General features: G+C 39.7%; 1 protein-coding gene across 8 annotated transcripts in view; it reads right to left on the bottom strand.

Annotated features, from left to right (window-relative positions):
- The window catches only part of RARS2 (arginyl-tRNA synthetase 2, mitochondrial), an 89,823-nt gene that overhangs the window by 65,623 nt on the left and 6,602 nt on the right, over positions 1-17,598 (bottom strand). For 3 of the 8 annotated variants that reach the window (XM_061427860.1, XM_061427858.1, XM_061427861.1), the window contains exon 2: positions 5,696-5,769. In XM_061427860.1, coding sequence (XP_061283844.1) covers positions 5,696-5,769 — 74 coding nt within the window. Of the gene's footprint in view, positions 1-2,618; positions 2,783-5,695; positions 5,770-10,385; positions 10,526-13,106; positions 13,283-15,888; positions 16,144-17,598 lie in introns of those variants that run through there. The other 5 variants (XM_061427862.1, XM_061427866.1, XM_061427863.1 and 2 more) reach the window with 5 other exon arrangements.

Raw genomic sequence — 17,598 nt, 5'->3', positions numbered from 1 at the left:
TTATAAAATTCTTCCTCTTCCATCACCCAGCTGTAGCCTTATGGTATCTCTGTAAGAGACACACAGCAACCACCTTATTTGACAAATGTGAAAAATGACGTCTGGCAAGTTCATTGTCTCCCCTAAAAGTCTACTGCAACTACTAAACAGAGTCAGAAAAAAGCTCAAGTCTCTTGACCTCTTCTACAAATCTTCCTCCACTATTTCAAATACTTCCTTCTTTCAAGCCTCTTCATTGACCTTCAGATGACCAAAGCAAAATTTTTAAAAACTGGTGAAATCTGAATTTTAACATGCTGCTGCTGCTAAGTCGCTTCAGTCGTGTCCGACTCTGTGAGACCCCATAGACAGCAGCCCACCAGGCTCCCCTGTCCCTGGGATTCTCCAGGCAAGAACACTGGAGTGGGTTGCCATTTCCTCCTCCAATGCATGAAAGTGAAAAGTGAAAGTGAAGTTGCTCAGTCGTGTCCAACTCTTTGCGACCCCATGGACTGCAGCCCACCAGGCTCCTCCATCCATGGGATTTTCCAGGCAAGAGTACTGGAGCGGGGTGCCATTGTATTATTCTTAACACTCTGTAGTTCTTTAAAGAGACAGACACTGCCATTCTTTTCATTGGGTTGGTGATGAAACAATGCAAAAACAAAGAAACCAAGAAAGAAACTAGGCAAGCGAGTAGTGAAAACAATCATTTTCTTCAAAGAGCAGTTATCTCTAAGGAAGGATGGTATACAGGTGGCTTCAACAGTAACCAATGTTTGATTTGTAGAAAACAAAATTTGGAAAAAATTAAGACCTAACATGTTAGAAAGTGAGCATGAGTGTTCATTACATTATTCTCTATAAATTTTCTATAGTTTGAAATTGTTCAAGGTATAAAAATAATATACAAACTTCCAATTAATTACTGACACTGAATGTTTAATAACGAAGTAGAGAATGAGACTCTCTGGGCAGAATAGGTGGGCTGAACCACTGTCTGTCTAGCCCATTTCTAGCCCCCTCACCTGCTCTTGGACTTCCCTGGTGGCTCAGCTGGTAAAGAGTCCGCTTGCAATGTGGGAGACCTGGGTTCAATCCCTGGGTTGGGAAGATCCCCTGGAGAAGGGAATGGCTACCCACTCCAGTATTCTGGCCTGGAGAATTCCATGGACTGTGTAGTCCATGAGGTCGCAAAGAGTTGGACACGACTGAGCGACTTTCACTTCACTTCAACACAAAACACAGGAGCACAAATAACTTCCTTATCATTCTTGAAATCCAGGCATATGTCTAAAAAATTGTGTAACTTCTGATCACATTAAGGAATCTAGTCAATAATAACCACTAAGAATTTTCCTGAGCCTTGAGCAGTGACCAAGGTGGCAAAATAAAAAGACCCTGAGCTAACCTCCTTCTGCATGCACATGAAAACTGCAACTATTTAACAGAGCAACTATCCACTGAAGTCACTGGATGACTAGGCGGCTCAGACAGTGAAGAATCCCCCTGCAATCCAGGAGATCCAAGTACCATCTCTAGGTTGGGAAGATCCCCTGGAGAAGGAAATGGCTACCCACTCCAGAATTCATGCTGGGAGAATTCCACGGACAGAGGAGCGTGGTGGGCTACAGTCCACGGGGTCACAAAAGAGTGGGACACAACTGAGTGACTAAGTATAGCAGCACAACTTGGGACAGAGACACTGACAGCAGTCAATTTAGGGAGCTCATTCATGAGGATACTGGTGCTAGTAAATACCATTTTGAAATTCTCCTTCAAGCTTATTAGTGCTGGGTTCCAGCTTCAGGTACTAGCCAGTCTCATTAGTTTGGGGGTATTCCAGGCCAGGTACATGGCCCCACCCAACAATGGGCTGACAATAGCCAAGGGATCCCCAGGCTGCCACAAGTATTCATAGGGACCCTCCTTCCTCACTGGGGTGGGCATCAGCCCTGGGATTCCTGGACCCTGCAGCAAAAGATATGGCTCAGCCCACTAGGACACAGCCTTACTCAACATAAGGCTGACACCACCTCCAGGATATCCCGGGCACCTCAGCCAGCCGGGTCAGGACATGGCCACACTCACCAGTGGGCGATCACCAGCCTTGGGTCACTTTGACCCTGCCCTCCAGGAGGCCATCACCAGCCCCAGGACTATTCAAGGCCATGGCCCTGTTCATGAGCAGGCTAACACTGGCTCTGGGACTGTGGGCCCTGCAGCTAGCCACCCTAGGACTTAGCTCCCCAACAGAGAGGCAGCACTAGTCTCAGGATCCCTGGGGCCCTGTAGCCAGTTGTCTTATGACCCAGCCCTACCCATCTGCTGGCCTGTACCAGGCCCTGGGGTCCCCTGGTCATACAGCCAGCCACCTCAGGACCCAGCCCTGCTGATCAGCTTGTCATCATCAATAATGGGACACATCAGGCCAAGTACATCTCTGGGCAGGGACACAGCCCCACCCAGCTGAAGGTCAGGCATCTCAAGACCTCCAGAGTCCCAAGCTTCCCTGGGACTGGGTCCTGCCCACCAGAGGGCCCAGGACCAACCCCCACCCTGGATCCCCTTCCCCCCGCCCCCCATTGCTGGCACTACTCCTGGACCCTCAGGGTTACATTAGACCCAGTACCACCTACCAGTGGGCTGACAGACTGGGACCACTAGGGGGGCCTTGTAGCTACAGACACCAGGACCTGGCTCTGCCACCAATAGGCCAACACTAGCCCTTGGACCTTCTGGGGCTCTGTAGTCAATTGACTTCAACCAACCATGGATCATGAAGTACCGCAGTTCATGCTAGCTGAAAAAAAAATCCACATATAGCTGCACCCATGCAATTCAAACCCACGCTGTTCAAGAGTCAACTATATAATTCAGAGAATTAGACTACCTGAACAAATAGATTCATATCACATTAAATAAACCACATTAACAAAAATAATATTTCTTAATTTTCCTGGCATGTTATAGCACTTTAGAATCAAATTAGAAATACAGAACAGTTAGGTTTTGTTTCAGTACTCTAAAGGATAACTGGGGTTATGAAGACAAAGCAGTAGCAATTCCTTTAAACAAATTCAATATGCAGAATTTTCAACTGGTAGATTAAAGAAATTGAGGTCCTCCTTATTATTTATTTTCTATGAAACAAAATCTTAGTTTTTCAGACTGCTAAAGTGGAACTGCACAAAGGAACTCAAAGCAGGTATAGAAAATCTTATTCAAAAGAGGGGCCAAGACAACAGGCAAGTGAAAAGATGCCCAGCATCACTAATTACTAGGAAAACGCAAATAAAAATGAGGTATCACCTCACATCAGAATAGGTACTGTCAAAAAAGTGAGAAATAACAAGTGCTGACAAGAATGTGGAGAAAAAGGAATACTCATACACTGTTGGTGGGAATGTAGATTGGTGCAGCCACTACGGAGATTCCGCAAAAAGACTAGAGCTACCATATGATCCAGCAACTTCTGGGTATTTATCCAAAGAATATGAAAACACTAATTTGAAAAGATATAAGCACCCATATAGAGAAGGCAATGGCACCCCACTCCGGTACTCTTGCCTGGAAAATCCCATGCACGGAGGAGCCTGGTAGGCTGCAGTCTATGGGGTCACTAAGAGTCGGACACGACTGAGCAACTTCACTTTCACTTTTCATTTTCATGCATTGGAGAAGGAAATGGCAACCCACTCCAGTGTTCTTGCCTGGAGAATCCCAGGGACGGCGGGGCCTGGTGGGCTGCCGTCTATGGGGTCGCACAGAGTCGGACACGACTGAAGCGACTTAGCAGCAGCAAGCACCCATATATTTATTGCAGCATTATTTATAACAGTCAAGGTATAAAACAAACTAGTGCCCATAAATGAATTGATATAGAAGATGTACACACACACACACACACACACACCAACAATGGAACGCTCCTCAGTCATAGAAAAAGACGAGATCTTGCCATTTGGGACAATGTGGATGGACCTTGAGGATATTATGCTCAATGAAGTAAGTCCGACCAAGAAAGAAAAATACCGTATGATTCTGCTCACATGTGGAGTATAAAGAACAAAAAATAAGTGAACAAATCAAATCAAACATACAGATACAGAGTTCTAGTTACTAGAGGGGAAGGGGTGGTGGGGAGAAGTAAACGGGTAAAGGGGATCAGCTGCATAATGACAGATGGAACACTAAATTTTTGGTGGTGACAAAGCATGCTATACTGTATACAGAATATTGTCCATGTGAAATATATACAATGTTACCTCATTTAAAAAAAAAAAACAAGAAACAAAAGATGGGTCAAGACAGTTCAGCTTACTAAAGGTCTTTGAAACACAAAATAAAAACAGGCATTTCCATTATTATGCAAAATGCCCTTTACAGATTCATAAATTAGGTAACTGTTCGAAACACTGAATCAGTTTACATACAAAGCCCATCTTTTGGTCAGTGGTCTCCTCTATTCTTGGAACTCAATACAGATGAAGTTGTAACAGGCTATTTTAAAAATGCTCTTTTACAAGATCATATGTAGCCTTTCTCTTTCTTTTCCACTTATCCATTTGTCCTATTCTAGGAAAAAACATTCATTCTACTTTGTCTTAAAATCCTAACAAAGTTAAGGGGACAAAATATTTAAGGACATGATGGTATAGTAATAATGGTATCATTATATCGTAACAGTATAATGATAATTTAAGCTTAAAGCATTACGCCTACTACGTAGCTAATTTCTTGTCATTATTAATTAACTGAGAGAGTATTTTATTCAAGTATTGAAATTTTCTAGTCAACTGGGAGCCTGGTGGGCTGCTGTCTATGGGGTCGCACAGAGTTGGACAGGACTGAAGCTACCTAGCAGCAGCAGCAGCAGTCACCTGGTAAACAAGTATCAATGAGAATGATCAAACTCACAAAACAGCTCTCTCTGAATCCAAGTAGCAACTATATAGAGTATATGTAGCCCTAACCAGTAGTTCTCTATCACTGCTGCTGCTGCTGCTAAGTCACTTCAGTCGTGTCCGACTCTGTGTGACCCCACAGACAGCAGCACACCAGGTTCCCCCGTCCCTGGGATTCTCTAGGCAAGAACACTGGAGTGGGTTGCCATTTCCTTCTCCAATGCATGAAAGTGAAAAGTGAAAGTGAAGTCACTCAGTCGTGCCCGACCCTTAGTGACCCCATGGATTGCAGCCTTCCAGGCTCCTCCGTCCATGGGATTTTCCAGGCAAGAGTACTGGAGTGGGATGCCATTGCTTTCTCTATCACTGGGGGGGTCCTCAAATGGAAACAAACAAAAAAACTGAAACCAAACAAAACCACTAAAAATCTAGCAGTCAACATGGCACAATAGTATTCAGGCATTAGATACGTGTTTCATCTCTAAGATCTCTTCAAAAACTCTGATTTTCTAACTAGAATCATAGTTCTTTTATTTGCTGTTACAGAATTAACTCAAACCTTATTCCAAATTTCTCAAAGACTGCCATACAGTTATCACACTAGACATCAAAACAACATGAGAATATTAATATAATCTGCCACGTCAGAGTATTAAAGCATAGAATTTTATTATTTAAAGCCATAGAAATAACACATTAAATCATGTATTAAGGATAATTTCTTTTGTAAACTGGAGAGTAACTGCATTTTTTGGTTAACTGACAAAATCAATCACATTCTAGATCATTACAAATATATTATACTCAACCCTTTTCTGGAAATCGGAACTGCAGATATTGACTTGATCAAGTTTTCTGGTGGAAGATCCAACACTCTGGAAAGCTAGAAATCAAACAAAAAGAATAAAACAGTGCAAGATTGTTAATATATTTGTTCCAGATTAACAGAATGCTACTCAACAATTAAAAAAAATGCTGAACCACAACACAAATGAGCTTCAAATGTACTTTGTTTTGTGACAAGTGCCAGAATCAAAAGACTGTATAATGCACGATTCAACTTATTAGACATTCTGGAAAGCCCAAAACTCTAAGATTGAAGATTAGATCAGTGGTTGCCAGGAGTTGAGGACAAGAAGAGGGTTTGACCATATATTGGCAAATAGAACTGTTTACTAAAAAGGATCAATTTCTATTTGTAAATTTAAAAAACTTTTCTTCAAAGAGTAGGGATAAACCACTGAGGACCAAAGATAATTTGCTTTTTATTCATTCATAAAGTCTTTTTGTGCTAGACACTGTTTTAGGAGTTGTGAATACAGCAGTGACTAAAAGACAAAAATCTCACGCTACTTAAACAAGCAAACAAATAAATAATGGGGGGGGGGGGGCGGGAGGAACCTGACCCACAGGATCTACCAAGTTTACTCCCTTGCATTTTTGAAAAGCTCACTGACTGACCCTCATCAGAAACTCAAAGTTTGTTGGAGGAGACATTCTTACTTATTGAATGATTCTCACATGATAGAGATTTCTTACACGCCTAGTTTTTCTCCCAAATAATTCCATGGATCACTATTGTAGACTTCATGAGTGATGAAACTGAAGTTCAGAGAATTTATGTAATTTGCTTAAGCAGAAAAACAGAGATGTGAACACAAGCTATCTTATAAGCAGAACCTACATTTAATCTCTATGTCACATCTATATCCTTTCAAAGAGAAATGTATGAAAACAAAACAGTGAAACAGCAGTACAGTCATATGAATTTAAAACTGTCTTCACCTTTCTCCCCTAATTCCTCAATCTTTATGCAACCTCTGCAATGGTCAAGTCATAGCTGGTGAGAGAAGGGAAAGGGAACAGCGGGGTGAATAAAAAAAGAACGTTGGAAGAGATTAAGAAGCAATCTTAATCCTCTTCAGAGGTGTTTGTAAGTGTTCAGAAGGAGAGGAATAAAACTAAAGCCACTAACCCCATTATGAGTAATAATATCTACCCTAATATCAAAATAAATTGGTAAATTTCATAAACCTAAAAAAAGGTTAAAATTTGCAGACCTGGAGCTATCATTTATGTTTAGGATACTCTGTAGTTCTGCTTTGATCTAGCATATGCTGATTCTTTAAGTTTAAATCTCAGAGTGCAGTCTTTCTTTTTAAATTCTAGCCTTTAGGAATTGAATTACTGTATACTTTACAAAAAAGGCTTTTTTTCCTTAAGACACTTGCTCAGTAGTGGATAAATAGTTCCAAAGCATTTACCAAATAAAGACTGTAATAGTTCATGTTTATATTGCAAAATGTTCCTGCCAGTACAGCTACATCAATAATAAAGGGTCCACTTTTACTATCTATGAGTCCTTGAGAAAGTCATTTTACATCAATGAGCTTAAGTTTTCCTATCTGAAAAGCAGGGATAACAAATCTATTAATAATAAACTAGGGCTCTTGTGAAGACTAACAAAATTGTGTCACATAACAAGCATGTAATAAGTATTATTTCCTTCTTCCTTTAAAGGGTTTTATTTCGGCCATGTCTTTCAAACTTATCCATAGCAATAAGATCTTCTGCCTATTCTTCTATTATATTTTTGCCTATTTTAAATATATCTAAACTCTGCTGAAAAATAAAAGACTGTCATGCAGTTATAAACAAATTAAGTCATTAGCCACTGTAGTTGCTGACCAATAATACACCCGACAAAAAAAATGAGGCATTCTGTGCTTTGGAAAATCAGGCCCCTTTAGAAAGGTCTATGTACATCTCAGCAAGAATTTTAATAACCCAGATTCTTGAACCTTCCTATATCTGAAGCAGCACTGAAATAATTAACTGAGACATTTGTTCCTTGTGATTAGCTGTAATCTCTTACTGAGATGTAAGCTTGACTGTACGCATTCCCTAGCCAACAGCCACGACTCAACTGGCTTCTCTTCCTACCTCTTTAGAGCAATTCACTCAGAGCTGCAAAGTGGCGGTCTCCCAGGCTACAGTCATCAGTAAGGTCCCTGAGTAACCTACTCCAGTGTTCTTGCCTGGAGAATCCCATGGATGGGGGAGCCTGGTGGGCTGCCGTCTATGGGGTCGCACAGAGTCGGATACGACTGAAGTGACTTAGCAGTAGCAGCAGCAAGGTCCCTGAGTAAAACTGAAACTCACACAATGGAATACTATTCAGCCATAAAAAGCATAAAGCCATCTGCAGCAACATGGATGCAACCAGAATTTATCATAATAAGTGAAGTAAGCCAAAGAGAAAGACAAATAACAAATGGTATTACTTATATGTGGAATCTCCAGGAGATGGTGAAGGACAGGGAAACCTGGCGCGCTGCAGTTCACGGGGTTGCAAAGAGTCGGGCACAACTGAGCCAACGAACAACAAATATGTGGAATCTAAAAATATGACACAAATGAACTTATCTACAAGACAGAAAGAGACTCATGGACAAACAGAGCAGACTTGTGAAGGAGAGGTGGAGTGGGAGGCTGGAGTTAGTAGATGTAAGCTATTATATATGGAATGGATAAATAACATCTTACCGTATAGCATAGAGAACTATTAACATAGTCAGTATCCTATGATAAACCATCATGCAAAATATAAGAGAATGTATATATATGTGTGTAACTGAATTACTTTGATGTACAGCAGAAATTAAACACTGTAAATCAACTGTACTTCAATAAAAAAACACTATAAAAAAATGGTAAATTTGGTTATGTGTTGTTGTTCAGTTGCTCAGTCGTGTCCGACTCTGCGACCCCAATGAACTGCAGCACACTGTGCTTTCCTGTCTGTCACTATCTCCCAGAGTTTGCTCAAACTCATGTCCATGGAGTCAGTGATGCCATCCAACTATGTGTACTTGCCCGCTATGTGTATTTTCCCACAATTAAAACCCAAAAGACAGACTTGGGGATTAAGTAGTAGAAAGAAGTCTTCTTTAATCATCTCCCATTTCCTACCCATTAACAAATTAAAATGAAAAGGAAGGAAGAAAGAAAAGGAGAAAGGAGGGAAGGTTAGAGGTTGGTTGGTTCTCCATCAACAAATACAATATGATAGGCACAGCTCAAAGTTATAAACTTCAAGAATGGAAACCAAGGAAAGATACAGCAGATTCTGAGAAGAAATGGAGCAGCTGTTTGGCAAGGCTCCTAAAGTGAATTAACCACCTCATTAATACACCAAATCTGGAGAGAAAACATTGAATTCTCCACCCCGCCCCCCCCCCACCCCCACCAACCCATCTATGACTGATAGATGCTACAGAACTGCAGGCAAGAACGGGTAAAACAGAGAAGTGATTTAGGGCACTTTCCAGCAGAAGTGAAGATTCTAGGGCTAGAATCTGAGGGCCTCCACAATGGAAACACAATATACGCCCCAATCACAGGGAGTAAATCCTGATATTGTGTTGCATGGGCAGGAAGAGTCATAGGAGAAATTTTTATAGGAAGACAGAAAAATGTCACAACTAGCAGCAAAAATATGCCAAGTCAGAGTTCAGGAGTAATGTGTACAGGTCACCACGACCTCCTGGAGAGACAGAAGAGTAGAAAGCTGCAGAGTGTATATTTTGTAACCACAAAAGTGAGCTGAGCCAAGAATAATGCTGATATGGAGAGTAAGGAAGCTGCCCACACAATCAGGAAGCAAATATGAAGTCTGGGCAGAGCTGTCAAGCACTAGTAAGATGAAAAAGAACAGGCATGAAAAACAGACAAACTGAAAGACAGCTCAATAAGGAGAGAGCAGGGGCAGGGACTGCAAGAAAAAAAAAATAATGAATGTGGCATACAAGAGATCAAAGAACTCTAGAAGAAAAATACAATTTAATACAAAGACATTCTTCACAAGGGCTTCAAGATGTCTGAATATAATAACAAGAACTAAATGACTGAAACAGAGTGAAATAAAAATGGAGTCTGATGATCAAACATTATAGAACTAATAATTAAATACAAAGGAAGAGTGTAGTCAGAACTGAAAATAGAACATAAAAGGGCTAAGATAATCAGAGAATATACATTTAAAAAAAACATAAAGCAATCAAAGATAAATAAAATTGGGTACAAGATAACTCAACCTTAGGGTAACTTGTGTCCCTAAAATAATAGATAGCCAATGGAAATTTGCTGTAGGACTTAGGGAACTCAAACTAGGACTCTGTAACAACTTAGAGGGGTGGGAAGGAGTAGCAGGTGGGAGGGAGGTTAAAGAGGGAGGGGACATTTGTCACCTTTGGCTAATTCATGTTGATGTATGGCAGAAATCAAACCAATACTGAAAAGCAATCCTCCTTCAATTAAAAATTAAAAAACACAACACCAGCAGCAAAGAAGCAAGTGAACAGGAAGAAGAGGTACACTGGCTCTCCAGCTGCAGTAAGTCTAGAGAGACAAAGCACAAACCCACACGCTAGCGTGCCAAGAAGAGATGCAAAAGATTCTCAAACAGAATGGAGCAGCCTTATTTAGCAGGGCTCCTACCTTAGTCTCATTTACCAGCAGTCATAGAAATGAATGAACAAAACCTAAGAAAAATAGAAAGTACTCATAGATTTATATTGTGGCTCCCCCAGAAGCGGGGCCTGGGAAAAGGACTGCGTGCAGGCAGTTTATCTGGGAAGTGACTCCTGAGAGCAGAAGTGATATATGGGGGAGAGTGAGAGAAGAGAAGAAGTAAATATAAGATAGTGCTATCAAGGTCACTGATGCAGGCAACAGCGGCTTAATTTCTATCTTACTTTTGTATACAATGTATACTGAAAGTGTCTATCCAAAAGTAGGGAGCAGGAGCCTCCATCTCTCAGTGATTGAGCGGGAGTTCCATGAGAGTGTTCACTCCACCCAAGCCGAGTCTGTGTTGGTAGCAGGCTTTTTGACAGGATGAAGCGCTGTCGATGCTAAGTAAATGGAAGCACATGTGAAACTGTTCACATCAGTGGCAGCTAGAATCAGGTGTGACCTAGGTAACAGGGCATAATTGTCAATAAAAGGGAAAGCATCCCTGAAATAAAGAACTAAATCTAAATTGTGGTGTATTACTGCCATGGCACACCACTCACCAGTAAAATGAAAGAACTTGATCTCTGTGCACCATTATGGAGAAATCTTTTAATATTTGAAGCAAAGAAACAACAACAAAACACCCCAACATGCAGAGGATAACTAAAATTTGATTACTGCCTATATAAAATTTAATAACTTGCAAAAGAATACTATATAGGAGTACTTTCGTAGGTAGTAAGTCACATGCACAGATATGATAAACACAAAACCTCATATGTGAAGAGAGTTTGCAACCAGGGATGGATCCCCAGGGGATTTTAATAGTATTTGTAATAGTTTATTTCTCAGGTTGGGTGATGGGTACATGGGTATTAATAGTATTCTCCATGATTAAAGACTGTCTTAAAAGGGAAAAAAGAGACAAACAAATGGAATCTACAGATCAAAATAAATGACTACATCAAAAAAACACAATGACAGAAACAGAAAATGACACATCCTGGTCAAGTCACTAAATTTCAAAAATAAAGCACCCAATCAAGAAGACTCCAGAGATGAAATAAATGTATTTTACTTTGTCACCATGCTAACTATTCACAAAGATCACATTCTGGTTAAAGCAAATAATTTAGAATTTATATAAGGCGAGTTTCATCTACTGGAGAAGCTACAAAATGATACACTTATTTCATCTGCTCAGTTGGTTTTTAAATTGAATTAGTTGCCAATATATGAAAATCAGAAAAATTTTAAATAACATTAGATTATTGTATGGTGTTTGCATCTGTGGTATCAGACTTTGGAAAATCAAAGTCAGAACTAAACAATCTGGTGTTATTGCTTTATTTCTAAAACAAAGATTTTTAATATTATTCCTAAATCTACTATTTTCATAGTTTTTTTAAACACGCTAATTTTCCAGTGATTAACCCTCCTTTTGATATGCCTAGGATTTTTTTTTATCTGAAAAGTCATAATTTCTTTTTAAAAAAAGTTAAAAAAATAATGCCCTTCTTGAAAAATCTACTCATAAACAAAGGCAGCCAATTAAGCCATGTATCAGAAGATTGGTCATATACCAGGTAAGCATTGTATTTAATTAAAAATAGAAGTATGCAGATATCATTAATAAGTGTTACTAACTTTGACAAAGTTACTGAAAAGGTAGAGGAAAGTTACACCAGCCTTAAGAGTGTCATGTATACTGCCTAAATCTGAAACATCAAGATTTTAAGAAATTAACATTCAATGTTATATTAGTTTCAGGTGTACAACAGTGATGCATGAAATGACAGCCAAAGTAAGTGCAGCTACTATCTATCACCATACAAAGTTGCTACGTTACTGACTATATTCCTTATGCGTACATTGTGTCTGGTGACAATTATTTTACAGCTGGAAGCTTGCACATCTTAATTCCCTTTACCTCTTTTGTCTGATTCCCCCAGCCCCTCCCCTTTGGTAATCACCAGTTTGTTCTCTGTAGAGATGAGTCTCTGAAACATTAAGATTAAAAAAAAAAATAACGCTCCAAACTGTGATGCTGTTCATGATCTGTTAACTGCTCATTAGAAAATGAGGGCTCATTTAGAAAATATATCAATAATTCTTTGAAATGTACTTTTGTTGCTACTGTTAAATTCAGGCTAAACTGTGTTTAACACTTTTTACTTAAAACTACATTTAGGTTACGAATATATGAGGAATCAGGATAGTATACTTTTAGCAGTCGGACATTATTCATTGTAAAGCTTAAAAAAAAAAACTGGTTACAATACAGCCCAATTTTTATAAAAAGCCTATCTATCCTTTTTTCCACCTGTATACCTGCAATGAAATGTATCTAAAATAAAGGTCAACATTAGTGATAACTACTTATGGGGGAGATTTTTAAAAATATTCTTGGTACCTTTTTTATTGTAATTCTTTACAATAAGCAGGTATTACTTTTGCAAAAATGAGAAAGGTTTTTTTACTTTATGCACAACTTTATAAAAGTATCTACTGTTAAGGAATTCCTGTTGAAAATTAAGCAGTATCGTTCAGATACACAGTTTTCTGGTTACCTAACTTCATGTAGGGTTGCTGCACCGCACCCTGCAGGCCCGAAAGCCTTGTTGATGCCCAGCCTGGAGACCAAAAAAAGGGACCAGGAGACAGTGACAGACACTAATGATTTATCAGATAGAAAAATCTTACATGTCTGAAGCCTGCTGCTGCTGCTAAGTCGCTTCAGTCATGTCCGACTCTGTGCCACCCCATAGACGGCAGCCCACCAGGCTCCCGCGTCCCTGGGATTCTCCAGGCAAGAGTACTGGACTGGGGTGTCGTTGCCTTCTCCCGTCTGAAGCCTAGGACCTGGAAAACATCCCACCCTGTAGAGCAGACAAGACACAACAGCCATTTTTGCTACTTGGGGGAAGAAGGAGCTACCATTCATTTATAGGCGGAACTGCCATCAGGTTGGCTCACCAGTTACCAGAAAAACCAGCAGCTGAGGGAGGGTTCAAGAAAGAAGGCAGTAACTGAGTAAGCTCTATAATTAAGAGGATTGGATAGTCATGTGGGTGAAGCAGGGCCTGGTCAGCAGAGAATACAGAGAGCAAGGGAACAGCCATCTTGAATGGCCTGACCAAACAGGTGCTAAAGTTTTTACCTAGGCTAGTGGATAATAATTAGGTCCCCAACTCCAGCCTCTGGGGGTAGTAGTGTGGAAAGGTGGTTCAAAATACCACATCCTCAAAACTCTGAGATAATAATGACTAATGAGTACTACATTTATACAATATATAAAACACAATCCTGAGCACTCTATTAATTCATTGAATCTTAATGCCAAGTCTATAAGGGAGCTAAATAATTTTCCATTTTACAAATGAAGTACAGTGAACTTACCTACTTATCAGAGAAGCTGGATTTAAACCTGTATCTTCTGTTCTTAATCACTATACCAGGGGTTTCCACATTTTGCTGCCCATGGGAATGACCCAGGGATCTTTAGAAAACACTGGAGTCTGGCTCCCACATGCAAATATTCTAATTAATACAGGGTGTGACCTGAGCAACAGATGTTAAAAAGCTCTTGGGATTGATTATAATCTGAAGTAAAACATGGGGACCACTGTACCATACCTTTCCGCTGCTGGTCATCTTTAGCTAGCTGCTATCAAGCCTGAGTGAATATCAGAATCACCTGATAAGGTTTAGAACTTTAAGGCCCCTACCCCATTACAGCCCAAGGGACCTGGGCTTAGGAATTGTTTTTAATGCTTCTCAGGTGATTCTCGTCTCAAGTAGACAAAGCTAGAGACAAATTGCAAAAGGAGAAACCAGCTGCCTCCCATGTTAACAATCAATGCCCAATTGAGGGAGGGTTTTTAATTCAAGGAGTATAATTCAAATGGATGGGGCAAATACACAAAAATAAGAAAACATTAAGAACCACTGTCAAATATTGGAGAGCATGGTTTTTCATTTCCTTACAGTCTCATAGGTTCCAAATTATTCTGGAAATAATAGGACTTTCTTCAACTGTCTCTGAGATTGAAATTAGTGTTTTCTCTGATGAGAAAGTGACCTAAGAGTTTCTTTGGCTACAGATTTCTTTTTTATTTCCCTTTAGGTAAAAGTGTTCTCCTGGGTTTCATCTGGGGCTACCACAGATATAACAAGGGCATTTTGCTAGCTATCCACTTGAGGCCTCATAATAGTGAAAGAAAATTTTTTTAAAGAATATGTCAGAAGTTTATTTAGTTGAAAATAAAGCACTAAAAGAAGACTAAGGCTCAAAAATTTAAACCTGAAGACAGAGGAATAAAATCCACAAGGCACAGTCCTTGAAAAATAAACTAACTTACAACTGAGCAAAAAGGAACCCTGAGGTTGAAAGCAGAACCATGTCTAAAAGGGAGAATCAAAGTGAAAATTCACATATGCCAGATCTGGTTTGGGAACCTATCACCAGAGATTCTCATGAATAACACAATAATAACACCTACTGAATGCTGACAATGTGCCAGGTACAATTCTAAACCTTGGATTTGGCAACCTAAAGTCAAAGATTCCAATGTAACAGAACCTGGCTCCCAGGATACCTGGCATGAAAAAGACAATAATTAATCAGCTTGAGGGCAGTTCTCAACAATTTGTTTCCCTTACACACAGGCACACATAAGTCCCACATTTGGTAGTCAGGAACTGAACACAGAGTCAAAAAAATATACTATCAGTGTGGCTAGTCTACATAGACTTGAAATTCAGTTAGGAGTTTAACTTGCCAGGTTCCAGATCAAAATCTCCAATAACCACACAAAAAATCCTAATTTAGCTGATGAAAAAAAGATCCTTATGCTTTAGCAACCAAACATATATGTGGCAGAACTGATACCTTATAGAAAATTAATTCTATATTTTTATCCAGATAACAGTCTACAAGGCAATGAGTTTCAAAATTCTTGAAAGATGATCAATCTTTTTTCCAGATTCTGAATTACTTAAACTATCAATTATCCTTGGTTATTCCTCATTTCTGACTCTACTATAACCAGATCCCAGGTGTACGTTTGCCAGCAAGAGCCAGTGCACCAATATTCCCACATGTGCAGAATTTCTTCAGGTCTGAACTAGTTCAGACTCAAATAGTCAGCAAACAAGGTATCAACTGAAACTTCAGTTCAGTTCAGTTGCTCAGTTGTGTCCGACTCTTTGCGGGAGCCTTCTCCAACACCACAGTTCAAAAGCATTAATTCTTCCACGCTCAGCTTTCTTTATAGTCCAACTCTCACATCCATATATGACTACTAGAAAAACCATAGCCTTGACTAGACGGACCTGTGTTGGTAAAGTAATGTCTCTGCTTTTTAATATGCTGTCTAGGTTGGTCATAACTTTCCTTCCAAGGAGCAAGCATCTCTTAATTTCATGGCTGCAGTCACCATCTGCAGTGATTTTGGAGCCCCCAAAAATAATGTTTGTCACTCACTGTTTCCATTGCTTCCCCATCTATTTGCCATGAAGTGATGGGACGAGATGCCATGATCTTAGTCCTCTGAATGTTGAGTTTTAGGCCAACTTTTTCACTCTCCTCTTTCACTTTCACCAAGAGGCTCTTTCATTCTTCTTCACTTTCTGCCGTAAGGATGGTGTCATCTGCATATCTGAGGTTATTGATATTTTCTCCCAGCAATCTTGATTCCAGTTTGTGCTTTGTCCAGCCCAGCATTTCTCATGATGTACTCTGCATATAGGGTGACAATATACAGCCTTGACTTACTCCCTTCCCGATTTGGAACCAGTCTGTTGTTCCATGTCCAGTTCTCACTGTTGCTTCCTGACCTGCATACAGATTTCTCAGGAGGCAGGTCAGGTGGCCTGGTATTCTCATCTCTTGAAGAATTTTCCACAGTTTGCTGTGATCCACACAGTCAAAGGCTTTGGCATAGTCAAAGGTATGATCTAAATCAAAAAAGAACTTCCCAAGTGATTTGACAGTAAGTTACCTGCAGTTATTTATAATGAAAGAAATTTAGCACGAGTCTTAAAGAACTTGTGGTTTGAAGCTGAACTGAATGCTGGTGAGCCTGTAAGAACAGGTTGGAAGTAAACTACACATTTAGATAATACAGTCGTTGCTGTGGTTCACCCGAATGTGTGAGAGTATCTTCCCAAATTACCAGGCCTAAGCTGCAAAATTTATGTTGGGGAGATACTCCAGCTTAGGACTAGATGACAACAACTGGACTGGTTTAACAGCTCCTTGAGGTCATGAGATTTGACAACACAACTCAGCAGTCAGGGAGCTGTGTCTGCTATTCACTGTTATCAGTGTATCTCCTCTATCAATTTATATATTCAATAGATAATAAATTAGTGAGGAGGGGAGCTTAAGGTCTTTAAAATATAACAGTCACATAACAATGAAATGCAGTGAGCCTATACTGGAAAAAAAGGCTGTTGAAAAACATCAACAAAACAGGAATGGATTGTAAATTAAATTTTAGAAAAAGTCTATCAGTGTGATATGAATCTAGTAACTGAACTGTGGTTATCTAAGGTAAGCCTTGTTCTTAGAAGTAAACAGTTGGGTATTGGGAGGTTCATTTATGAAAGTTCATTAGGAGTTAATTTATGAAACCTACTCTCAAATGATACAACAAAACAGATCATACAGATATAAAGATAATGATGAAGCAAATGTGTAACACATTTATTGGTGAATCTGGAAAAAGGGTGTACGGAGTTCTCTCTACTACTCTTACAACTTTTCCGTAAGTTTGAAATTGCTTCAAAATTAAAAGGAATTAAAATGAACTGGCTTAATTTATCCTCAGCATCAAAACCTAAAGGAAAAGCAAGTGAGAAAGGGAAACAAATCTGTACCGTGTCATTATGTTTCTGAGCCAGACAAGAGTGCTGAACATTTTACCAAGGTCATAGTGCAGAATCCAAACAATGTGTGTTTTGAATCAGTTGGGTTGGTTAGTCACTGAACTCCACAGTTCTGTAGCTCTGTGACTTTATTCTCTCCATCTTCTTGAGTCTAAGTGTCCTCCTCTATGAAGTGGAGATAATGCTGCCAAGAGCATAAGATGAGTGAGATGATTAAATGAGATGCTAATATCAAGTATTGAACACCTCATCTACATACCACTGTGCTGAGGGTTGGGAGACAAATCTCTATGGGACTCTAAGT

The sequence above is a fragment of the Bos javanicus genome, chromosome 9 (genome assembly GCF_032452875.1).
Source record: "Bos javanicus breed banteng chromosome 9, ARS-OSU_banteng_1.0, whole genome shotgun sequence".
Taxonomy (NCBI): Eukaryota; Metazoa; Chordata; class Mammalia; order Artiodactyla; family Bovidae; genus Bos; species Bos javanicus.
Note: the sequence above shows the minus strand (reverse complement) of the source record. Positions and strands in the feature narration are given on the sequence as shown.